The sequence below is a fragment of the Elephantulus edwardii genome, unplaced genomic scaffold (assembly GCF_000299155.1).
Source record: "Elephantulus edwardii isolate Elephantulus edwardi_28Jun2011 unplaced genomic scaffold, EleEdw1.0 scaffold00025, whole genome shotgun sequence".
NCBI classification, from domain to species: Eukaryota; Metazoa; Chordata; class Mammalia; order Macroscelidea; family Macroscelididae; genus Elephantulus; species Elephantulus edwardii.
Window position 1 is genome coordinate 15466231 of NW_006399775.1, and position 26065 is coordinate 15492295.

The 26065-nt window shown below is 38.2% G+C and overlaps 1 protein-coding gene across 1 annotated transcript in view; it reads left to right on the forward strand.

Moving 5' to 3' along the window:
- The window catches only part of UVRAG (UV radiation resistance associated), a 349759-nt gene that overhangs the window by 196443 nt on the left and 127251 nt on the right, over positions 1-26065 (forward strand). Inside the window, exon 12 of the mRNA XM_006882863.1 lies at positions 580-745. Within this exon, the coding sequence (XP_006882925.1) occupies positions 580-745 (166 nt within the window). The remainder of the gene's footprint in view (positions 1-579; positions 746-26065) is intronic.

The following is a 26065-nucleotide window of genomic DNA, read 5'->3' on the forward strand; positions in this document are numbered from 1 at the left end:
TAAAATAATTTTCACATTCTGTGATAAACTCATGTATTACCAGAAAAATTCTGAGAAATTAATAGATACTTGAATGTTCTCAAAATTTGATTTTTTTAATTTTTTTTCATTATTTTTTAATTGTGATTTTAACCAAAGTTTATAGAAAAGTTGTCTTTTCATTCATTCATTCATTCATACATTGTTGCACATTTTCCTCCCAACTCCCCCAGTTCACTTTTTAAAAGTCCACTTTTCTATGGACCTCTTATTCTGGACTATTGTCATACAAATAATGCCTAATCAGATCTTCATTTTAAACAGATCTTTCCTTCATCTGTTCCAATGTAGTGATCATAGTTTTTTCTCAGTTTTCAAAATTTGTTTTTAAGGTAACATATAGTGTTCATCATATCACATTAATCTCTGGGAAATTATTTTAAAATATAGTAGATAAAACTTAAGTCTTATTAAAATATGCTTTTTAATATATTTTAGAGAAATGATTATTTATCATTTATAAATTTTCTTTTAAAATTTTTACTATGCAAAAGTTGTATGTTTAAACTCTTGTTTTTTCCTCTGCTTTTTGATTTACAGCAAAAGATGATGGAAGCATTGCTGTTGCCCTTGGTTATACTGCACATTTGGTCTCAATGATTTCCTTTTTCCTACAAGTGCCCCTCAGATACCCTATAATTCATAAAGGATCTAGATCAACAATCAAAGATAATATTAATGACAAGCTGACTGAGAAAGAGAGAGAGTAAGTATCTCTATTTTTATGCTTTGACATTGAGCTCCTGTGAAATAAGGGATATTAAAAATATAAAATATGACTTAGATTGTTGCAATTTTTTTGTAATCTTAGTAAAGGCTTCCTTTCTATTGAACAGAATAAAGTCATTAATTCCGATTTTAGCTGTCTATCTACTTCGTTTCCAAAACTTATTAATGTTACCAGAATGACTCATTTAAATGTAATTTGCTTTCATTTTACCTTTTGGGGATAAACTACTTTCACTTACTTCGACCGTATTTTTAAGAGAAACCAGATTCTGGAGAGAGACATTATGCTGGGAAAAACAGAAGGTCATCCAAAGAGAGAACTGACACAGTGAATACCACAGTGGATGTGAAGATGGTGCAGGATAGGGCAGGGTTCAGATGTGTTGTTCATAGGACTGCTATGAGTCATAGTCAACTCACCAGCACCTGAACAACAATAATAACACTATAAGTATTGATGTAGTACTTGCTACCTGTCAACAAGTATTATAATTAAAGGATTTCTAAAAGGGAAGATTAGGAAATGGAGGAATGATTTAACAGCAGATTGGATGTAGCTAAAGAGTAGATTTAGTGAATTGAAAAATAAATCAGCATAAATCATTAAAAAACCCGAAAAGTAATGGAATGTATAGAAAAGTATTAAACATCTGGTACACAATTAAAAGGTCTAACATATATATAATTGAATCACAGAAGGAGAAAAGAGACCACGAGGAAAGTACGGTGTTTTAAGAGATAATGGCTGGATTTTTCAGATTCCCAAAAGAGAACACAAATTCAAGAAGTTCTAAATACAAAGCAGAATAAAGACAAAGAAAATATATTAGGGAAATTCTTCTGAAAGAACTGGAAACATAGAAATAATAGAAGCAGCCAGAGAAAAATCATTGTTAACTGTTGTTATGTGCTATTGAGTTGGAACAATTCATAGCTGATCCTGCAGTCAGTTTTCAGAGGCAGTTAATCACATAGGAGGAGATTGTCCATCCTTCTCCTATGGAGCAGATGGTGGATTCAAACTGTATGCCTTTGAGGGGAAAATCATTAATTTGCTTCAAAATAACAGTAATAAGATTGAAACCCAATTTCTTAGTTGATGTTGTTGTTGTTGATGATTGCCATCAAATCAAGCATGACTCATAGCAACCTTATGAATAAAAGACCTGAAGTCTTTCTATAACTACCATCATTTCTCAAAGTTCATAGTTTCCAGAGGCATGTTGTTTAGGAAATGTATGCCACTCCACTTAGTAGAAACAATGAAAATTAGTAAATGTACTGAACAATTTGAAGGTGTTGAAAGAAAATAACTGCCAGTTGGGAACTTTATATCCAGTGAAAATATCCTCAAAAGTGAGGGTAAAATTAAACATAATTACTACAAAATGAGAGAATTTATACTGGCATATTGGCACTAGGAAATAATAAAAGGAGTTCTTCAAACACAATAAAAGTGGTCTCACATGGACAGATGGAAATGCAGGAAGGAAGGAAGAGAAATCAAAGGGATAAAAATTAATTATACTAATGTCTTTAAAATATGTATAGAATGATAGTGTATGACTTTAGCACAAAAAATCAGATGAAGCAAAGGGAGTTAAAACGTACTAAGGTCTGACTGAAAGTGATAAATAAATCATTTATATTGTTGTTGTTAGCTGCTCTCAAGTTGATGCTGACTCACCAATCTATGTACAACAGAACAAAACAATTCCTGATTCTTTGCTGGCCTCACAGTTTGTATATTTGAGTCCATTGTTGCAGACACTACGTCAACCCATCTCTTTAGGGGTCTTCCTCTTCTTGTCCCTCACTGTCTTTTCTTTTAAGAAACATTCTGGCAGTCCTTATTCCATGGCAGATTTGTTTGCTCTTCTGACAGTCTGTGCAGTCTGTGATGCACTATTCTTCACTAACACCATCATTCAAATGGTTTAATTCTTCTTTAATCATTGTTTTCCTCTTTCCCATATGTAGGAAGTGATTGAAAATACTATGGCTTGAGTCAGGTGCCCCTTAATCCTCAAAGTCGTATTTTTATTTAACGCTTAATAAAACCCCAAACTCTTTTTATTTTATTTTATTTCTTTCATTTAATTTCATTTCATTATTTCATTTTATTATTTGTGTGTGTGTGTGTGTGTACCGTCAAATCAGATCTGACTGGTACAGGAGGAGATTGCCCCTCCTTCTCCAGCAGAGCATCTGGTGGATTCAAACCATATACCTCTGGGATTGCAGTGCAGCTTCTTGCCACTAGGCCACCAGAGCTCCCTAAAACCCTAAACTCTTATAAGGAAAGGACATACACATTAACACACCAGTGAAAAGACTTTTTTTTGTTTTGTTTTGTTTTTCAAAATTAGAACAAACTGTTTGGCTTCAGAGCCAGGTTAAGGTTGGTGCCCATGAGAGCCCACTGCCAAGACTTGAAGTTGGAGTATGCTTACTCATAGTGATTTCCTGGATCTGCAAGAGTGGAAGTGGGAGGAATACAACAATGGAGAAACAGGCTGAGCTTGGATGTGTTCCTTCAGTGCTACCCTCCTAGCATACATAGATGTGTGGATGAGCGGAAAAGAGTTGTTGGCTTAAGGAGCAGGGAGGTGTACTGACCCCTTGCTTTGTTTTTGTTGTTGTTGAGTACTTTCCAGTTGGAACCAACCCAGAGCTGTCCCTAGGAAAGATTAAATGGACAACTATCCAATGGAAAAAAAATAATAAAAGTTAAAATTCTTGTAAAAGTTAGAAAGCCCAAAAGAGGATTAATTTAGAAACAAAAGAGACAAGGGAAAATTATAGTGATGTGAGGAATGAAGAAAAGATTTCACTACAATTTTAAGGAGTTGTGCTGCGAACCCAAAGGTGCACAGTTTGAATCCCCAAGCTGCTCCGTGGAATGATAAATACAAGCAATCTCCTCCTGTGCAGTTTACAGCCTCTGGAAACCTGGGGGGAGGGGATGGGTATCAGACATGAATAGGTTTCAACTCGACAGCACATAACAACAGTATGGTTAAAGTTAAGAAGAACTAATGAACAATTTTACACTAATAAATTTGAAGCTTCAAATGAAATCCTGAGTTTCTAGAAAAGCACAACTTCCCAAAGGTGATCTGTGAGTGATTGGAGTTTAGGAAATATTGCATTATGGCAAAAGACAGTGAGTGTAAAATATTCTAGGTAAATTATTCTCAAGCCTGACTGAGCACAAAGAGCACTGGTGGCACAGGGATTAAAGTGTTTGGCCACTAACTAGAAGGTCAGTGGTGCATACCTACCAGAACTTTGCATAAGAAAGCCATCTGTAGGGCAGTTGTAGATCCTATAAGGTCATTGTGAGCTAGAATGGATTTCATAGCAGTTTTTCTTCCTATACATTAAATTCACTGTGAGAATGTTTAAAAGTAAACTTTTGGTCCTTGAATTTCTAGTCTTTTCTCCAGAAATTCTGATTCTGTGAGTGAGGTTCTGGACAGGTTTTTAAATTAATTTTTCAGTGCTCCTCAAGTGATTCCAAAGTGCTGTCCTGCTTATGAACCACTTTTATAGGTCATAAGATTGTTGTGTTTCATGGCTTATAGAAAGGAGCTACTCCCATGTTACTCAGGGAACTACAAGCAGTTAAATATCACTGTAGTTTAGGAAGCAAAATAAGGTATAGCAAGAAATAAAAAGGCATGAGAGGTAGGCCCCAGTGAAAGATTACACTACTGTGTCTGATAAACAGTGGTTCTCAGCATAGGGGTGAAGATTGCCAACACGTGTAACCCTCTAAGTCATTGCTTATTAAAAAGAATTTTAGGAAACTTTAAATTGAATAAATTGAAAATTTAAGTATTCATTAAATTTCAAGGGAATTTAAGTAGAATCTGATATGTTTGATAAAAGGGATTGTACTCTGTTAGGTGCTGTCAATTTGATTACAACATATAATGACTCTGAACAACAGATCTGAAGCTTGCCTTATTCTCATACTTTCTGATATACTCAAGTCCATTACCTTTTATTATTAAATTCACATAGTATTAGCTTAATAATTTTCAGATACACAATTCAGTGACATTTAATACTATCTTCAAGTTGAAAATCTTTTTCATGAAATATTTTCATTCCCTTAGAGAAAAACTCACACCTGTTAAATTGTCTGTACTCTGTAGTCTCCCTAAGTGCTGGCCATCACCAGTTTGCTTTTGTCTATGTTGATTTACCTATTTGGAATATTTCATGTAAATAGAATCATATATCTATTTAATCTTGTTTCTTATATTTAGCATAATGCTTTTGAGATTCATCTTTACTCTAGCATGTATTAGTATGTCTTTCTTCTTTATTACTGTGTAGTACTCTATTGTGTATATATGCCACATTATATTTATCCACTGATCTGCTGGTGGGTAGTTGGATTGCTTCTACCTTTTAAATATTAAGATTAGTGTTTCTGTAAACACTCTTGTGTAAGTATTTGGATGCCTGCTTTTAGTTTTTTTGGATGTATACTGAAGAGTAAAATGACAGAGTTTTATGCTAATTCTGTTTAACTTTTTGAGAAACCCCTGAACTATTTTCCTCAGTAACCACACCATTTTACATTCCCACTGGCAATGAATGAGTTTTCTAGTTTCTTCACATCCTGCTCAGCAGATACCGTTTTCTTTTTTCTGATCATAGCCGTCTGAGTGGGGATGAAGTAATATCCAGTTGATGTGTTGATTTACATTTCCATACTTTGGAATGCTGCTAGAAGAGGCTGTTCCTTAGACAGAAACAGCATACTGGGAAATGTGGACAAGAGAGTGAAAGAGAGGAAGACCCTCAAGGAGATGGATTGACACAGTGACTGCAGCATTGGACTCAAGTGTGTCAGAGGTGATGGGAATACACAGGACATGACAGGATTTTAATCTGTTGTTTATAGGGTTACGATGAGTCCTACTTGACAGCACCTAACAACAACATAGCAAGGACTAACGGGGAGAGGTCTAATGGGTAAGGAGTTGCACTGCCAACCCAAAGGGCAGGAGTTTGAATTCACAGCTGCTCTGCGGGACAAAGATGAGCAATCTCCTGTTCAATTTCCAGCTTCTGAAAAGGCATTGTGGGTCAGCTATGAGTTGGTTCTGACTCAACAGTAATAAGAAAGTCAGAATGACTAAAGAGGTAGCTCTGGTGGCACACTGAGTAGTTAGTTGTGCGGCTAATCCGAAGACCAAGTATCTCTGGCCATTTGGATCCACCAGCAGCTCCATGGGAGAAAAATGGTCAGTCTCCTCCCATTACAATTTACAGCTTTGGAAACCAGATGGAGGGTTGCTGTGAGTCAGAACTACTTGACAGCAGTGAGTTTGAAATTTTATTTTTTTTTAAGTGACTAATGATATTCCAGACTCAGCCATGGGAGACATCAGACATTGCTGTGATTGTGGCCCTGGTGGGCTTAAGACAGTAGAGATCATGAGATGTCGCAGGATCAGGCTGGGTTTCATAACATATGGTCAGCTTGGAAGCACCTAACAATACCAACAACAATGACCAGTGATGTTGAGCATCTTTTCAAATGTCTGTTGGCCATTTAAATATGTATATTTTGGAGAAATGTCTGTTAAAGTCCTTTGCCCAAGTTACATAGTATTTTTCAAAGTCGTTGCTCCATTGTGTGAATGTACCAGAATTTCTCAATCCATTCGATTGTACTTGGAAATTTGGGCTGTTTCCATGTTCTTGCAATGGTGAATACGCTGCTATAAACATTGGTTTACAAATCTCCATTTGTGTCTCAGTTCTGATTTCCTTGGGGGAAGCAGGAGCGGCATCCACTTCCGAAATGGCTTGCCTCTGGAAACTCTATGTACGAACAGTGTTCAGGCTGTTCGTTCATAGGGTCGCTATGAGTCGTCTACGACTCGACAGCATCAAACAACAACAACATATTCTTAGTAGTGGAATAGCTGAATCATACAGAGTTTCTATGTTCCGCATTTTGAGGAAATGGCCACACTGCCTTCCAGAGTGCTTGTGCAGTTTTATAATCCCACCAACAATGTGTGAGCATTCCTATCTCTCCACATCCTCTCCAACATTTATTACTTATTGTCATATTAACTTTGCTACTGTGACTGGGTTAAGATGGTATCTTATTGTGGTTATGATTTGGCAATGATTTTGAGCATTTCCATGTGTTTGTTGGACATCTGAATATTTTCCTCTGTCAAAATTCTTTCCATGTCTTTTGCCCATTTTGAAATTGAATTATCAGTCTTTTTCTTGTGGAGGCCCAGGAGTATTCGAGAAATTTTTGTTATGAGACCCTTGTCTGATATGTTGTTGTTGTTGTTAAGTGCTGTTGAGTCGTTGGCGACTCATAGCGACCCTCTGAATGAAAGTCCTCGACACATGCGTGTGTGACTTTCATCCTTTCACCAGGTTCGTAGGGTTTCCTGAGGCAAGCTATTTATGGAAGTGTGTGCCATTCCTGCTTCCAAGCTTGTTTCAACTGGAGAGCGCCACTAAACACTGTCTACCATGGGTAACCATTCTCACATTTGACACGGCAGGGTCACAGTGTTCCACTTCACAGTGACCACAAGTTACCTCTGTACGGCAAGTGGACACACCAGAGCTATATAACCTGGAAGACTGTTTGAGCAAAAACAATGAAAAACGGGCCTTAGGGCTGCGGATTAGAGTCACCCGTCTTTGGCTTGGTAGCATCACTTTCGATTCACTAGGCCAACTGGTCTCTCTCTGTGTTGTTAAGTCCCATTTTGTTTCTTATAATCTTTATGGTTTGGGGCTTTACCCCTAGGTGTCTGGCTCAACTTGAGTTGATTTTTGTGTGTGGTGTGAGATGTGGATTTTGTTTTAGCTTTCTGCAGATATCAGTCCAGTTTTGCCAGCACCATTTGTTGAAAAGGTTGTGATTCGATAGGCTTTGTTTCCTTGTTGCATATCAGTTGATCATAGATTGATGGGTTAATTTCTGGGTCCTCGGTTCTGTTGCATTGGTATATGTGCTTGTCTTGTACAAGTACCATGCTGTTTTGTTTATTACAGGTATAGAGTAGGTTTTGAGATTAGGGAATGCTATACCTTTCACTTCATTTTTGTTTTTCAGAAGTGCTTTGCTTATTGGAGGTCTCTTTCCTCTCCAAATAAACGTCACAATTTCCTTTTAATCATCTTAAAAATTGAGTTTGGTATCTGTATTGAGATTGCATTAAACATGTAGATTGCTTTTAGTAGAATTGTCATTTTCAGTATGTTGAGTCTTCTTACCATGAACAGGGAACATTTTTCCTTTTATTTAGGTCTTTTATTGCTTCTCTAAGAAGTATTTTATAGTTTTCTTTATAAAGGTCTTTTGTGTCTCTAGTTAAGCTTATTCCCAAGTATCTCGATCTGTGGTTAAGATATTAAATGATAGTTTTCTTGGTGAACTTACCTGTGTTTTCTCTGCTTCTGTAGAGGAAGCCCACTGACTTTTGTATATTGATCTTGTATCCTACTACTCTACTAAATTGGTCCACTAAGTCTACCAGTTTTTTTCTTGAGTCCTTGGGGTTTTCTATGTACACACACTTTTGAATTCCTTGGCAGAAGGGATTGACCCAATGACTGTAACAATGAACACAAGTGTGTCAGAGATGGTGAGGATGGCACAGGACAGGGAAGGATTCAGATCATTGTTCATAGGGTCACTGTGAATTGTAATGGACTAACAGCAGCAACAGCACTATGATTCAGAATGGATTAAACTACCAGAGCTTCCTAAGAAGGAGAAACACAGATGATATGCTATTAATTATAAGTTGTAACTCACCTTAAGCAATTCTAAAATATCAAAATGTGCACATTTGTTGTTGTTGTTGTTATGTGCTGTCGAGTCGCTTGTAACTCATAGCGACCCTATGTACAACAGCTCTAAAATCTGCTCTATCCTGTGCCAGTCGCACTGTCTCTGACACTCCCATCCCGATTATCCCAGTCACTGAATCAGTCCACCTCATAGAGGGTCTTCCTCTCCTGCGCTGTCCCTCCACCCTCCCAGGCATGATGTGCATCTCCAAGGACCGGTCTCTCCTCACAACAAGTCCAAAGTATGTTAGACGGAGCCTCAGAATCCTTGCCTCCAAGGAACCACCCGGTTTAACCCTTTCCAAGATGAATCTGTTTGGTTTCCTAGCAGTCTATGGTACTCTCAGTACTCTTCTCCAGCACCACAGCTCAAAGGCATCAATTCTCCTTTTATCCTCCTTGGTCATTGTCCAACTCTCTGATGCATAACAAGTGATAGCAAAGACCATGGCCTGTATCAGATGCACCTTAGTCTCCAAAGAGACACCATTGCTCTTCAGTACTTTGGAGAGGTCCCTATCAGCAGACTTTCCCATGGCAATGCGCCTTTTAATTTCCTGGCTACTGGTGCCAAGAGTGTTGACTGTGGAGCCAACCAAACTAAAGCTGTGAACAGTCTCAATCTCTTCACCATCCATCCTGATGCTGCCAATTGGTCCGGTGGTGAGAATCTTTGTCTTCTTGACATTGAGCTTCAATACATATTGGAGGCTGCAGTCCTTGACCCTCTGCAGCAGGTGCTTCAGGTCCTCCTCAGTTTCAGCAAACAGGCTTGTGTCATCTGCATAACGCAGATTGTTGATAGATCGTCCACCAATCTTGACCCCACATTTCTCCTCATAGAGCCCAGCCTCCCGGATAATCTGTTCTGCATACAGGTTGAAAAGGTATGGAGATAGGATGCATCCCTGGCGTACGCCCTTCCCAATCTTGAACCATGCAGTATTCCCTTGCTCTGTTCTGACGACTGCCTCCTTTTCCAAGTATAGTTTTCGCATTAGAATGATCAAGTTTTCTGGGATTCCCATTCTTCTCAGAGTCAGCCACATTAGAATTAATAAATCCATCCTAAAGTAAAAGGAGAAGGATAAAGATTATAAATTCGCAAAAGTGCAATTCCAATAGTTCTCCTGGCTGCCAAAAAGAAAACGTCTAAACCTAGCTGGCCTTCCCACCTTGCCTGGGAGAATCGCCCAATAAACAGACCTTCTTGCTCTCTTGGCAGTCCATGGAATAGTCAGTATTCTTCTCAAACACTACAACTGAGAGGAGTCCATTTTTATGTCATCCTTAATCACTGTCCAACTTTCAGATGCACAGCAAGTAATTGAGAAAACCGTAGCTTGGATCAGATGCACCTTAGTCTTTAAACTCACATAATTGCTCTTTAGTAATCTGAAATGGTCCTGATTATTTCCCAGTGTGACTCATCTTTTGAATTCTTGACCACTGGTACCAATAGATTAGATTATGGATCTAAGTAAGATGAAATCATTAGCAACTTCCATCTTTTCTCAGGATGTTGCCTGTTTCCCTAGTGATGAAGGCTTTTTTTTTCTTGATATTGTTATTATGTGCCATCGAGTTGCAACCCTATGTACAACAGCCCTAAACCCTGCTCTATCTTGTGCCAGTCTTATTGTCTCTACCCCCATTAACCTAGTCACTGAATGAATCCATTTCCTCGAGGATCTTCCTCTCTTGTACTGTCCCTCCATCCTCCCAAACGTGACACGTCTCCAAATAAGGGTCCCACGTTGCAACATGTCCATATGTCAGACAGAGCCCCAGAATCCTTGCCTCCAGGGAGCAGCCAAGTCTCACCCTCTCTAGTACAAACCTGTTTGTTCTCCTAGCAGTTGATGGGATATTCAGTACTTTTCTAAGCATCATTAAGAGTTTTGGGATTCCCATTCTTCTCAATGTTAACTAGAATTTTTTGTGATCCACACAATCAAATACCTTTTCATAGTCAATAAAACATAGGCAGCCTTCTAGTATTCTCTGCTTTATGTCAAGATCCACAGGACATCAGCAATGATATCCCTGATGTCAAGGCCTCTTCTAAACCCAGCTTGGATTTCTGAAAGTTCTCTGTTAGTGTACTGTTTACTCCGTTTTTAATAACCTTCACCAGTACTTTTATTGCATGTGATATTAATGGTATTTATTGTTCGATAATTTCCACATTCTGTTGGATCATCTTTATATGAATGGGAATAAATATAGATCTCTTCCTGTCAGTTCACCAGGTTCCTGCTTTTCAGATTTCTTAGCAGATAGCCTGGTGGACATGTCCAGGGCTGCATCTGTTAGTGGAACATGTCAATTATTAAGTTACTAATGCCTTTCACAACAGATGGTGTTTTAGATTGGATGAGCTATTAAATATTTTATCTGAATTTATGTACTTGTATAAAACATTTAAAACCTTTTTTGGAATAACAAAGATGCATGAATGTGTTAGTTGATTTTCTTGCTGTTTGAATCAACCACTCAAGACACTGAAAGAATAGATTGTGTTAATTTTGTCATAAATTTTGACAGGGTATTAGATGGGATCAGGTCTTCATGGAAGATGGAAAATATTAATTGGTGACTCATTGGACCACTTATGCTTAATGTAATAACACCAGGACTCCTCCACCTCTGTGCTCTCTGATTACCTGTCTCATCTGAATATTGACATGTGAGATATTAGAGTTCAAAGTTCTGCTTGGCCACTATTGTTGGAAAAAAATGGGGAGGGAAATTTCCTTTTTCCCCCCCTTTTTCTTTTGTCTGCTCTATTTGAAACACTAATCTGGCCTGATGCCTCGATGAAACCATTACTTGTGCACCTGCACATCATAAAGGGAAACTCCAAAATCTTTGCTGCTTTTCACTTTGAGGCTCAGACCACAAAACACGAAGGAATGTAACCAGAGTCCAGCTGCGCTGTTCTTTTTCTCCTCACTTCTTCTTTCACTGAGAGCCAAAAAGTAGATTTGAAATTGATTTCTGAAATGAAGTTTATTGGTTATTGTGCTACCTAACTGTGGCTTGTAGGTAATACAGCTAGAATAGGTATGTGAAATAAACATTGAACAAGGAGTTCGCTTGCCAGAGCATGTGGCTATTTCTAGCCATAAAGTCAGTCTGAAGCTTTTCTTTTTCCTCAGAAGAAGAAATAGGGGGTGGGGTAATTGGCAGGCACTTTTGAAACTTCCTGGCCTGTCCAGGACAAGGCTTTTATAATCTCTAAAAGATAGTCAGATAGTTTCTGTAGTGGAATTATTGGAACCTAGAGAACTGTTAATGCTGTTTTCCCCATTTTCCTGATTTTTGTGTGTTTAAGTTCATTTTTGTGCAAGGTCCTGACTGAAATCCAGGAATTGCCTTTTTATCTGATTCATTCTGATTTGTTTCAGAGACCAAAATCAGAGAGTCCCAAAAAATTACGATGTGTCCAAAATCAGATCTTTCTGGACCTAGATCATAGTCATTTCATGGGCATTTGATTTTCATGAGCGTGGAAACATTCTCTTTAAAGATCTGCCACCTTTTTTGTGACCAGATGTATAAGGCAGTCAGTCATTTGTCCTTGTAAATAAAGGGCTGGCCAGACAGGCTTCCAAGCCTTGTGACTTGAATCCTTTTGCTCATTCTCATTTTTTTTCTTTCTTTGCAGCCACACAGGCAATTCTTGGGGTTTTTTAGCTCCCCCTTGAGTTGCTCAGTGTGAGTAAATTGTATTCAGCCAGATGAGAGATTTATAGGAAAGTTGTGAGCAAAGGGATTCTTTATATCCTTGTCTCTAAGTGCCTCTGAGTTTTTTGCCTAACACCCTTAAAATTAAACAAATGAATGAGATTTTTATTTTCCAAATGGCATCTCCTTAACCAATTTGAATACTTTGAACATTTGTGTCCAAACAGTAATTTTTCTGTATATATTTGGACTGGCATATAGGATTATGTTGGTATAAAACTTATATTAGAAACATAAACGAAAATTCCAGAGATCTAGTTTTTGAATGCTGTTAATTCTGACTCCTTGTTACTATTATTACCTGCTTCAGGCACACTTAAACACCTGTCGACATCTTCTATTAAGAATTATAGATTTAAAAAAAAAGAATTATAGATTCCTTCTTATAAAATATTTTCAGCTTCTGTTTTTTAATCAAACTGTTGTAATGTGGAAAGTCCAGAAATGATTGCTGTTTTTACTAAATTAGCATCTGTTTGCTTTCATGGCATCCAGTTAAATCCAGGGGACTCCTTCCAGAAGTGCTTATAGGTTTAAGGGTTATGGCTTTAATTTTCAATGCTTCTACTGTGTATCCTATAAATTAGAGCCTTTCTTATAACTTTTCATCTTCATTTTATTATAGTTTATTGCTGAGATGCTGGTATTTAGAGCACTTAGTAGACCCAGACCTCAAACCTTTTAATTGAAAAATGAATGTGGTAACTTGAGGCGTTGGAAAAGAGTAAATGCTTTTCTATTTTTCCTTGCTATGTAGCTTAAATGGGGCTCCGGTAGCATAGTAGATTATGTGTTGTGCAGCTAATCTCAAAGTCAGCAGTTCAAACCCACTAGCTTCTGTAAAGAAGGCTGAGCAGAGTCCTCCTGTAAAGACTTATGGCCTTAGAAATCTGATGGAGGGTCACTGTAACTCAAAAGCAGCTCAGTGCCAGCAGAACGTATTTTGGCTTGTATTATTTTGTTTAGAACAACTTAAAGATCAGACCTTCTTTTAAAGCTGATACTCTAAATTTGGACTTATAAGGGAATTTGGACTTATAAGAGAGAGTTTCTGTTAAAGCCATCCAGTTTTGGTATCCATTATAGCAGCACTAGGATACCTAAGTCATGTGCTCATAAAAATTTCATCCTAAGCAACCTAATGGAGCACTTCTACTCTGTCCTATATATGAGTCACAGTCGACTCAACAGAACACAACTACATTATCATTGAAATGAATATATTTGTTTCATTTTCCTCGTGATTATAGGAGTTTGACCTATGTTGAGAAATCTCTGTTCATCTAAATACTTTGTCATATGTCTGTAGTTCAACCATTTTCATTACCTAAGGGTCCACGATGGAATATAAAAAAAAATCTTATTTTTTTTTTTGACACAGTGGTCTCAAGGAGCTCTGGTGACCTAGTGGCAGGAAACTGTGCTGCAATCCTGAAGGTATATGGTTCAAGGCCACCAGCTGCTCTGAAGGAGAAAGATGGGCAGTCTCCTTCTATGCAATTAGCTGCCTCTGAAAAACTGGAGGGTCAGCTATGGGTCAGTTATAACTCTACAAATAATAACAACATGATCCCATGCAGAAGTATAGGTAAAACTGTATTTTAGAATGAGACAGGATATTGTCAGGTCATCTGATTCAACCATTCATTCCACAAATGGAGATACAGATTGAAAGGTGAATTCACTTTGATATGGTCCACAGAAGAAAAGCAAGCCTAGAAGGTGGCAACCAATTATAAACAATATATTGGAGATAGTAGACTTTTGTTGCTTGTTGTTGTTATGTGCTGTTGAGTCACTGGCAACTCATAGTGACCCTATGTACAACAGCCCTAAACTCCGCTCTATCCTGTGCCAGCCTCACTGTCTCCGACATACTTACTCCCATTAGCCCAGTCACTGAATCGATCCATTTCAACTCTTGCGCTGTCCCTTCACCCTCCCAAACATGATGTCCCTCTCCAAGGACTGATCCCTCCTTGCAACATATCCAAAGTACGTCAGACGAAGCTTCAGAATCCTTGCCTCCAAGGAGCAGCCCGGTTTCACCCTCTCCAGGACAAACCTGTTTCTTCTCCTAGCAGCCCATGGGATAGTCAACACTCCTCTCCAGCACTACAGCTCAAAAGCATCAATTCTCTTTCTATCATCCCTGGTCACTGTCAAGCCCTCTGACACATAGCATGCAATTGCAAAGACTATGGCCTGGATTAGGCACACCTTCATCTCCAGCCTGACATTGCTGCTCTTCAGTACTCTGGAGAGGTCCCTGACAGCTGACTTTTCCAATGCATTTTGTCTCTTGATTTCCTGGCTGCTGGTGCCAAGAGTTTTGATTGTATAGCCAAGCAAACTAAAACTGTTAACAGTCTCAAACTCTTCACCATCTATCATGATGCTACCAATTCTCCCAGTGGTGAGAATCTTTGTTTTCTTAATATTGACCTTCAATCCATATTGAAGGCTGCAGTCCTTGAATTTCTGCAGCAAGTGCTTCAGGTCCTCCTCAGTTATGATTATCAAATTAGCTCAGTACTTGAAATTCAAGTATCCTTTTGTTCAGAGACAAAACCCAAATCAAATTCACTCCTGTTTAGTTAGTTCCAATTCATAATGACCTTCTGTCAGGTAATAAGAGAAGACTCCCCATCTTTCTCCAGTGGGAGCCACTGGTCCAGTCAAAGCATCACCCTTTCAGTTAGCAAGCCCGCCGCCACTAAGCAGTCTGCTGCCAGGACTCTACTGTAGATGATCCTTGACAAAGTTTACTAGTTCTGATGGCTGAGTGGTAAGGAACTGCTCTCCAATCTAAAGGCATGCAGTTTGAATCCATTGACTACTCCACAGGAGAAAGATGGACATTCTCCTCCCACATAATTTACTGCCTGTGAAAACCTACTTTAAAACATGAATTTCAGGAAGCTGGAATCTAATTGTTTTATTGCTTATAGATATGCCAGCTAGAGTTAATAGATCCTAGAAGGAAGGATGGATAAAGAAAAGGTTAGTAAAAATTAAAAGTCTAAGCCTGATGGGTTTGAAATATGTCAATTGGTATGCCGTCAACTCCTGGAGCCTTGTTTCTTGCCAATTCCTTCAGAACAATTTGAACTTCCTCTTTCATCACCGTAGGCTCTTGCTCATATGTCATTTCATGAAATTCTTCTGTGTCAGCCAGTTCCTTCTGATACAGTGACTCTGTGTGTTCCTTCCATCTTCTCTTGATACTTTCTGGATCATTTAATATACTGCCCAAAGTATCCTTAAGTATTGCCACCCGTGGTTTGAATTTGTTTTTCAGCTCCTTCAGCTTAAGAAACACTGAACGAGTTCGGCCCTTTTGATTTTCTGACTCCAGCTCTCTTCACATTTCATTATAGTATCTTGTTTTATCGTCCCGGGCTGCCTTTTGAAATTTTCTGTTTAGCTCTTTGATTTCTTGGTTTCTTCCTTTAGCTTTGGCTTCTCGGCACTCTAATGCAATATTCAGAGTTTCATCTGATATCCATCTTGATCTTTTCTTCTTTTTCATCCTTTGTAACGATCTTTTGCATTCTTCATGTACAATTTTCTTGATTTCCTCCCAGAGCTGGAGACTAAGGTGTGCCTGATCCAGGCTATAGTCTTCACAGTTATGTGCTATGCATCAGAGAGTTGGACAGTGAATAGGGCTGATAGAAAGAGGATTGATGCCTTTGAGCTGTGGTGCTGGAGAAGAGTGTTGAATATACCATGGACTGCTAGGAGAACAAACAGGTTTGTCCTGGAGAGGGTGAAGCTAGAGTGTTCCCTGGAGTCAAGGATTCTGAAGCTTCATCTGACATATTTCGGGCATGTTGCAAGGAGGGACTGGTCCTTGGAAAGGGACATCATGTTTGGCAGAGTGGAGGGGAAGCGAAGGAGAGGAAGACCTTTGGTGAGAAGGATCGATTCTGTGACTGGAGCGGTGGGAATAAGTGCATTTGAGATGGCTAGGTTGGCACAGGATAGAACAGCATTTAGAGCTCTTGTACATAGGGTCGCTGTGAGTCGCAAGCGACTCGATGGCACATAACAACAACAACAACAACAAGCCTGATGGGTAAAGAAAAAGTAAAAATTATGGTTAGTGGGGGAGGAAGGTTAGTAAAAATTAAAAATCTAACCTGATGGTTAACGAAAAGGTTAGTGAAAATTAAAAATTTATGGCATAGTGCTGTGTTTCCGTTTGTATTGATGTCATGAGGTACATTACCTTTGAGTCAGTGGTATAAATGCAGGAGACTAGGAAAGTGCTCCAGCATGCAGGTGGTTCATGGTGTTAATTGCCATTGAGTCAACTTTGACTCATAATGATCCTATAAGTTAAGAACAACAGATCTGAACCTGGCCTTTCTCTATGCTATCCTCATGGTCCATGGCATGCTTGAGCACATTGCTACAGTCACTGTGTCAGTCCATCTTGTTGAGTGTACAGGGGGAAGACTAAATCTTTTTTTCACTTCAACTAAGCTTACGATTTTACTGCCTATAATATTCACTAATGAGTTAAACAAATATCTGTGTCTTGAAAACTGTTGGTAAGTGAATACTGAAGCCTTTATTCTTAAATGGAATATAGGGCCTGTTCCAACTAAATAGTTCCCAGTCTAATTTACTACTTATACTTACTCTTTCTGTCTTCTCTTCAGTTCCCTCCCTGTTCATACCTTAAGCTTCAAATGGAACAATTGCTTGTCTTCCAAAACTGTTATTTCCCACCTCTGTAACCATTATCTTTGCTATTTTATCAGAACTGCCTTCCCTACTCTTCCCTAGAGTAAAAACAATAGTTGTGCATTAGCTCTTCTCTTATTATCCAGCCCTCCTTGTGAACTCTTCCCTGAACCTTCATAGTTTGGTGTATTCAGCTAGTGTATTCACTCAGAACGTTTCTGTAACCTTAGTAACCACATAGCATCTTGGAAATGAAATGTTTTTCATACTTTGTCTCATTGAATTTTAATAACAGCTTGGTGATACAGGTGGTGTGTGAGTCATTTATCTTACTCTTGTCTGAAACATATTCAATATAAAAAGTGTTTTAGCTGTGTTTAAACTTTCTCCCATGCCTTGCTGAGAGCCAGGTAGACACTCAATAAATTGACAGAACAGAGAAAAAAGGATGTTCAGTTTTTGCAACTGCTGTTAGGTAACCTGACACCCCACACTGCAGTTTTAACTCTAGATGCTCTTACCAGGACAGTTCATTACATAGAGTCCCAGGGGACCGTGGTTAGCCATTACCTTGTGTGTGTGCTGTAATCCAACACACAGGCAGCAGTGCTGATGAGATTGTGTTAAGGGGTAAGAGAGCAAAGAGCATGTTTTAAAATGAGTAATTCCCATGGTTATTCAGACAGGAGAGATCAACAAAATAAAAATGCAGAAGGTGATGGCTGGGTGAGACAGGAAATGAACACCTTGTGAAGATTAGGCGTGTTCCACTGAGGGAAAGGAAATGTGGAAAATGAGTCGAAGTAATTCTGCAACAGTTTCATTGCTGACACTTGGAACTATATTGTTGTGCATGTTGTTTTTTAATGAAGTGTGCTTTTATAGTGCTGATGTTATTATCTGGATGAGGAAGTCTTCTCTAGTATTATTGTCATCTCAGCTTTCTACAACCAACTAAATTAAAATACAGTAATGTAATGGGACAATGGGATAAGAAAGAAAACCAGATGACTCTGACATGTGACCCCAACCTGAACTTGCTGTTTTTCTGGTTTGCAGTATTCACAACTTAGAATGGAGGTTCTGTATAATAACTTTGTGGGTTGGCTGGTGTGTGATGGGTTAAAGGTAGGTGGTGGTTGTTGGGGACCATCAAGTCAGAACCAATTCATAACTGACCTTCAGGACCAATTCATAACTGACCTTCAGGAGAAGCTTGTGGATTCAAACCACATGCCTCTGATTTGGCAACACAGCCCCTTACCATTAGGCCACTGTTATTGTTGTTTTATACTCTCAAATTGGAACCAACCCAAAGCGAATCCTCTGGTGAGTTTTCAGAGGCAGTTAATCTCACAGGAGGAGATTGCCCATCCTTGTATCCTGCCACTTGGCTAAATTAGTCGACTATGTCCAGTAGTTTCTCCCTGAGTTTTTAGGATTTTCTAAGTTTACTATACAGGCCATGGTTTTTGCAATCACTTGTTATGCATCAGAGAGTTGGACAATGACTAGGGAGGATAGAAGAATTGACGCCTTTGAGCTGTGGTGCTGGAGAAGAGTATTGAATGTACCATGGACTGCCAAGAAAACAAACAGATTCATCGTAGGAGGATTAAACCAGGCTGCTCCTTGGAGGCAAGGATTCTGGGGCTTCGTCTGACATACTTTGGACATGTTGTAAGGAGAGACAGGTCTTTAGAGAGGGACATCATGCTGGGTAGAGTGGAGGGACAGCGCAGGAGGGGAAGACCCTCTATGAGGTGGATTGATTCAGTGACTGGGGTACTCAGGATGGGTTTGTCGGAGGCAATGAGATTGGCACAGGATAGAGCACGGTTTAGGGCTGTTGTACATAGGGTCGCTATGAGTCGCAAATGACTCGACGGCACATAACAACAACAACAACTATGATATCATATGCATATAGCAACAATTTTACCTCCCCTTTGCCAATTTGGATACTTCTTATTGGCTTCTCTTGTCTTATTCCTGTCGCTGAACGTTCCAATACAGTATTGAATCGGAGAGGTGATAGTGGTGGGCATCTTTGCCTAGTTCCTGTTTTCAGAGGGAACACCTTTAACCTCTCTCCATTGAGAACCACATTGGCTTTCAGATTTGCATATATACTTTTTACTACATTGAGGAAATTCCCCTTTAGCCCTATTTTGGAGTATTTTAATCAGGAAAGGAAGTTGGGTTTTGTCAAAGGCTGTTCCTGCATTAATTGATAGGATAATGTGTTTCTTGTTCTTTGCTTTGTTAATGTGTTGAATGAAGTACACTGATTGTTTTTCTTATGTTAAACCATCCTTGCATACCTGTTAATGAATCCCACTTGATCATGGTGATTTTTTTTTATATGTACTATTGGATTCTATTGGCCACGATTTTATTGAGGATTTTTTAAAATTTATACCTTTATTTATGTTTCCAATTTTGCATTTTTTATGACTATTTTTTTTTCTTTTTGTTTACTTTTGAATTGGATCCAACTGGCACAGAAGAAAATTGCCCTTTTCTTCTCCAGTGGAGTATCTGGTGAATATGAACCATTTGTCTTTGGGATTGCAGTGCAGCTTCTTGCCACTAGGCTACTAAAGCTTCCTTATTGAGGATTTTTACATCTATGTTCATGAGAGATATTGTCCTATAGTTTTCTATTTTTGAGGCTTCTTTATCTGATTTTGGTGTCAAGAAAATGTTTGCTTCATAGAGTAAGTCTGGAAGAATTCCATATTTTTTCCTATTTTCTGAATTACTGTATGGTAGAGTTGGTGATAGTTCTCCAAGTATTTGATAAAATTCGCTAGTAAGACCATCTGGTCCAGGGCTTTTTTTGTTAGAAGTCATTTTATTACCTGTTCATTTTCTTCTTTTGTAATGGGTCTGTTCAGGTGTTCTACTTCAGTCTGTGTCAGTTTAGGTAAGTTATGAGTTTCTAAGTATTCTTTTCTCCTAGGTTTTAATGTCTTTTTGAGTACAGTTTGTTATAATATTCCATTGTTAATCATTTTATTTTAGTGGGTTCTGTTGTGACATTGAACCTTTCCTCTCTTATTTGCATTCTTTGTGTCTTTTCTTTCTTTTCCTTTGTTAGTCGCTAGCAGTTTATTTTTTTATTGACTTTTTGAGGAACCAACTCCTGTGTTTTTTGATGGTTTCAATTGTTTTTCTATTTCATATTTCTATAAGTTCATTTTTTTAGAGTGCCAAGGTATTTTTCTGGGTTTTTTCCCCCCATCTTTTTGTAGATACTGGTTTAAAGAATCAATTATCACTTTTTCTTCCCTTTTGATATGTTTATTTTTATAAATTGACCTATAATAACTGCTTTCACTGTTTCTCAGAGGTTTTGGTAAGTTATATTTTCATTGTCATTTGTTTCATGAAACATCTTTATTTTTTATTTCTTCTTCTACCTACCCACTCATGTTCAAGCAAGGTGGTGTTCAGCTTTCAAATGTATGGGTTTTTCCCTCCTTTTCCCTCTTGTTACTGATTTCTAATTTTCTAGTATTGTGATCTCAGAAGATACTTTGTATTATTTCTGTGGTTTTCTTTTTTAATTTATTGATGCTTGCTTTGTGACCTAAAATGTGATCTATTCTGGAGAATGTTCCATGCACATTGGAGAAGAAGGTATACTGGGTTTTGGGCCGGTGCAATAGCTAGTATGTATCTATGAGATGGAGTTGGTTTATTGTGTGATTTAATTCTTCAGCATCTTTGTTGAGTTTTTTCTGGTAGTTCTATCTTTTCTTTAGAGTGGTGTATTGAAGTCTCCTACTATTGTTGTGGTGTTGTCTATTTTTTTCAGTTCTGTTAATGTTTGTTTTGTATATTTTACAGTTCTCTCATTTGGCGCATAGCTATTACGGTTATGTCCTCTTGATCTATTGACCCTTTAAGCATTATGTAGTGACCTTCCTTGTCCTTCATAATGGTTTTTGCACTGAAATATGTTTTATCGGATATTAATATGCTACTCCTGCTTTTTTCTGGTTGCTATTTGCTTGGTATATTTTTCCCCCACCCTATGTCTATACTATTTCTTATCTTAACATTTCAGGTGTGTCTCTTGTAGACAGCATATTGATGGGTTTTGGTTTTTTATCCAAACTGCTACTCTCTTTCTTTTCACTGGTGCATTGAAACCATTCACATTCAGTGTAATTATTGAGAGGCAAGGTTTTATTGCTATAATTTTGTTGAGTTCTTTTTGGTGTTGTTGCTGGTTACTTTGGTTCATCCTGCTTTCTGTGACATCTTCAGTATTTCCTGCAACACTGACCTTGTTTTTATAAACTCTCATAGGTTCTGCTTTTCTGAGAATATCTTGATCGCTCCTTCATATTTGATGGACACTTTTGCTGGGTACAGTATTCTTGGTTGACTTGTATTCTTTGAGTGTTTGGTATATGTCATTCCACTATCATCTTCTTTGCATGGTTTTTTGCTGAGAAATCAGCACTTAATCTTATTTGGTCTCTCTTATTCATTTCTCCCTATCTGCTTTCACAATTCTCTTCTAATTTTTGGTTCTGGCAAATTTGAGTATGATATATACATTGGTGTTTTTCTTCTAGGGTCTGTTCTATTTGGTGTTCTCTCAGCTTCTTGAGTACATATTCTCTCATTCCTTATTATGCCTGGAAAGTTTTCTTCTAGTAATTCTTCCACAACTTTCTTGGTGCCTTAAGTTGCTTCTTCCTGTTTTGGGATTCCAATTATGTGCATGTTATTCCTCTTGATGGTGTCCTACATTATTCGTAGGCTTTCTTCTCTTTCATTTTTAATTCTTTTTGTTCCAGCAGATCAGTGCTGAGAATTCTGTCTTCAATTTCTCTGGTTCCATGTTTCATCTCTTCAACTCTGTCATATGTCCCTCTAACATGTTAACAGCACCTGAAACATTGGTCCTCATATTTTGGATTGCAGTTTCTTGTTTTTCTAGAGCCTCTAGTGCTTTGTTTGTTTTATCTGCCTAGTCTTGGATATGGTTTTTTTTAGGCTCCTTTTGGCTTTAGCTTACAAAGTCCTGTAATTCTTTTGAGTTTGTCTCTCACCTATTGAAAATATTCAACCCTTGTTCTTTTGAATTCTGTATCAGTTGCATCAGACTTTCTGGCTTCAGAAAATACATTGATTCTGTATTATGCTCACTTATTTTGGGTGATACCTTGTTTTTGTTTTGTGCAGGTTGTGAGATAGTCTGCTTCTTCCATATCATTGCTGTGGTAGAGTTTTAATGCCTGAAGCCTTTGGTCTAATAACCTTAGCTCAGGAGCTCACTACTTCCGAGGAGGGAAGGGCCGCTCACCCTGCCTGAATTTCTTTCTGATTCTTGCTTCTGTTGAGAAGAGAGATGGCCTGTGAATTTGCAGCCTTCTCAGCCAGACAACTGCTGCAACTAGGCCAGGTTCAAATGGTCTGTAACTCAAATACTGGCTCTAGGAAGGGGAAGGAAATGGCTTCACCTGTGATATTGGTGCTCCTGGTGCAGGATAGCAGAGTGGCCGTGGGGCAGCGGTCTCCAGGCAGTGGGGCAGCAGTCTAGTGGTCTGGGTGCTAGTGCAGTCTGACCACACTGGAACCACAGCACCTTGACCTGACAGGCAGTGGTTCTGTTACCAACCAAGGTGTGAGTGCATCTGGGCTGGGCTGCAACCTTGCATAAACTCTGTGGAAATAGTGGCTCAGAAACACTCCTAGGCCCGGCCATGCCACACAGGCGTAGGTGTCTTGCAGTGGTGTGATGTTAAGGATTCACGACCCACGACTCAATTTTAGATTTAAAATGTCTTTCATTTAGGGGAGAAAACCCTCAAAGTTCACTGCTGTAAGGTTGATTCTGACTCAACTTTGCCATCAATTGGGTTTCTAAGGCTGTAAATTTTAATGAGAAGAACCTGCCCTTCTTTTCCTGTAGAGATGCTTTGGGCTCTTATCTTGTACTTGTAAGAATTTCAATGTTCTTCTATTTCAGTGAGCAATTTGATGATACGATTAAATCTACACAAACTTTACCATAACCCCACTCCTTGTTCAATACTAAACTCTTCAAAGATTTCACATGTATGTATTTTATTCATAAATACTTGTTGTGTGTATGTGTTGTTGTTGTTATTAGGTGCCATTGGGTTGGCTGCAACTCAAAGCAACCCTCAGAATAACAAATCTGAACTTTTGCCTTATCCTGCCCCATCCTCTTGATTCTGTTGATCTGCCCATTGTTAAAATTACTGTCAGTCTATCTTGTTGAAAATCATCTCTCTTTCTTTGATCCTCTATCTTTCTCAGCATGGTTTCTTTTTCCAAGGACTGGCTCTTCATGACAATATGCCCAAGTATGTGAGACTAAATTTCAACATCCTGGGTTTAAGGACAGACCTGTTTGTCCTTTTGGCAGTCCATAGAATAGTCGGAACTATTTTCCAATACCACAAGCCAAAGGCTTCTTCTGTCATCTTTATTTGTTGTTCAACTTTCAGATGCATAGGAAGCAATTGAAAATAACCATGGCTTGGATCAGGTGCACCTTAGTGTTTAAACTGACATTCTTGCTCTTTAGTATTTGGAGAGATAATAGATATTTTAAATGATTTACCAATTGCCTACCTAAAATTCACTTACTAGAATTATTAGCAGTTATATAGTTATTTATGTGTGCATTTTTTTTTAATTGCTCTATCCTTTTGTACCGGCCACTTCATAGTTTGCATTACTGTGCAACACGGTTCTTTTTTAAAGGCTGTCGTCTTTAAGATTAGGATGCACATTTCACTGTATGTAGCCTCTCCTTTTCTCATCAACACAGGTTTGATGTGAATGGTTATTTTGTCTCATAATTGACTAACTGCCCTGCATTCATTTTTTTTCTGCTTGATTGCTTTTAAAATGGTAGTAGCAGCTTTCCATACTTCCTTTTCAGCAATGATTGGTGTTAACAATGCCCAAAATTTGGAGTGCTACTCATTTGTATTATTGGAAACTTTTTTAAAAGGCTTACAAAAGAATTAATTCTTCCCATGCTGCTTGTTAGTAACTCCCATTAATATACATGACGACTCCCAAGTTCATGATGTAGAATGTCTAGTAATGAAATAACAGAAGTGTTAACTGTAGTCAGTTGTAGGAATTTACTGCTGTAAGTTAATTAAGCACACCAATAAGCAACTGGAGCGTTTTATTATTTTAATTTGTATAAATATAAGCCTGGTAAGCTAATGAGGAATGGCTGGTCTCTTGGATTTTGATTGACGCCTGTACTTAAACTCTTTTAAATGGGCAGGTGATGAATTAATTTATTGAGACAGCTTCTCTTGTAAGATATTCCATATGGGGAATATTTATTTTTTTAATGTGTAGTAGCATAATTTTGTCATATCCGGCTTTAAGATAGTTTGTTGCAAGAGGAAAAACATTTCAGAAGTCACCCCTGATTCTGAATTTGCTAAATAGGATTCTGTGGGAGAGATGAGAGAATTTCCTTCATTACTCTCTGGTTTCTGTATTTGTGGTTTCTGCATAAATCACAAAATTGGAAGTTCACAAGTAGGTCAAAGGGAATTTGGTAAATAGCATGCTCTTTTCCCTTAGAGATTTTCCATTAGGAAAATGATAGTGTTCCATTCAGCAAGAATGCAGGTTGGTTACATTTCACTGGAAAATTTCTCATCCCATTTTATACCATTTTTATCACAACCTACCCTGTCTTCTCAGTATGAAACTTGGAATGGCCATTCCACTCAATTTTGTGTTTTCAAATGCTAGTTCAAAGGATTGTTCATGATACTAGAATTATAAATGCACAAATACTCCTATTAATTATTAATCAAAAGTTTGGTTAGGTTGCCAGACCACCGTCCTACATCTTGACAATACTGTAATAAGTAAAAACAAAAATATCAGAAAGTTTTGGGGTATTTTGGTGGGTTTTTTTCCCTTCCAAAACATGATTAGTTTAAAATAAATTCTGTAAATAGTACTTATGAATGTGTACCATATGGATAAACTTTATATGAACTGTTTTTATAAAACAAATAAATACAGACTAAGAAAGTGATCATGTTTCCCAATATGAGTGTATTATCTAATTTGAGCACTAACAGAAATCACCTTGTTCTGTGCATGCCTCTTTTCACTTGCCTCACATCCTTTTCTGATGAGCACTTTACAACATTAGGTATCACCTCCGCTTTGCGAGAGTTGCTGAGATGTGCAAATGGAGAATGGATCAAACTGCTAACCTTACATTTGGCAGTTCAAGTCTATCCAGTGGCACGGCCAAAGAGAGATATGGCAATCCACTAATGAAAAATCAGCATTAAAGCTGTGTGGGACATAGTTGTACTGCATCACACATCGAGCCACCATGATTCAGAGTGCACTTAATGACATCTGACTCAACTAGGTTAAACCTCATTTTAGTCCTTCATTGGATTTACTGCAGATTTCTAAGTATCTATAACACCTTATGAGAGTGTTTTGAAGATGGTGAAGATGTCACAGGTTAGGACAAGGTTCAGGATGGCTGTTCCTATAGTACTGTGAGCCATATTTGACTTGATAGCACCTAACAACAACAGTATATTAATGGGAGCTCAGGTGGCCTAGTGGAAAGAAGCTGAACTGCAATCCTAAAGGCTATGAATCTGCCAGCATCTTCATGGGCAAAGGATGGGCATTCTTACCTTATGCAATTTACTGCCTCTAAAAACCTGTTGGAGGGTCAACTATGGGTTGGTTCTGACACAGTGGCACACAACAACAACAACAACAGTGTCTTAACATAATATCAGGCACTTAGGAGTTGGGGTCAGGTCTTTCACAATTGTCTTTGTGTCTCCCATATAAGACAATTAACAATAATTTTGTCATTTCTGGATTTCAGAAAATTTATTGCTGGAGAAATATCTTTTCAGAAGTTGTTCTTGTTCTTGAGTCAGAAATAACCCATAGCTGACCCTCCAGTGCATATTTAGAAGCA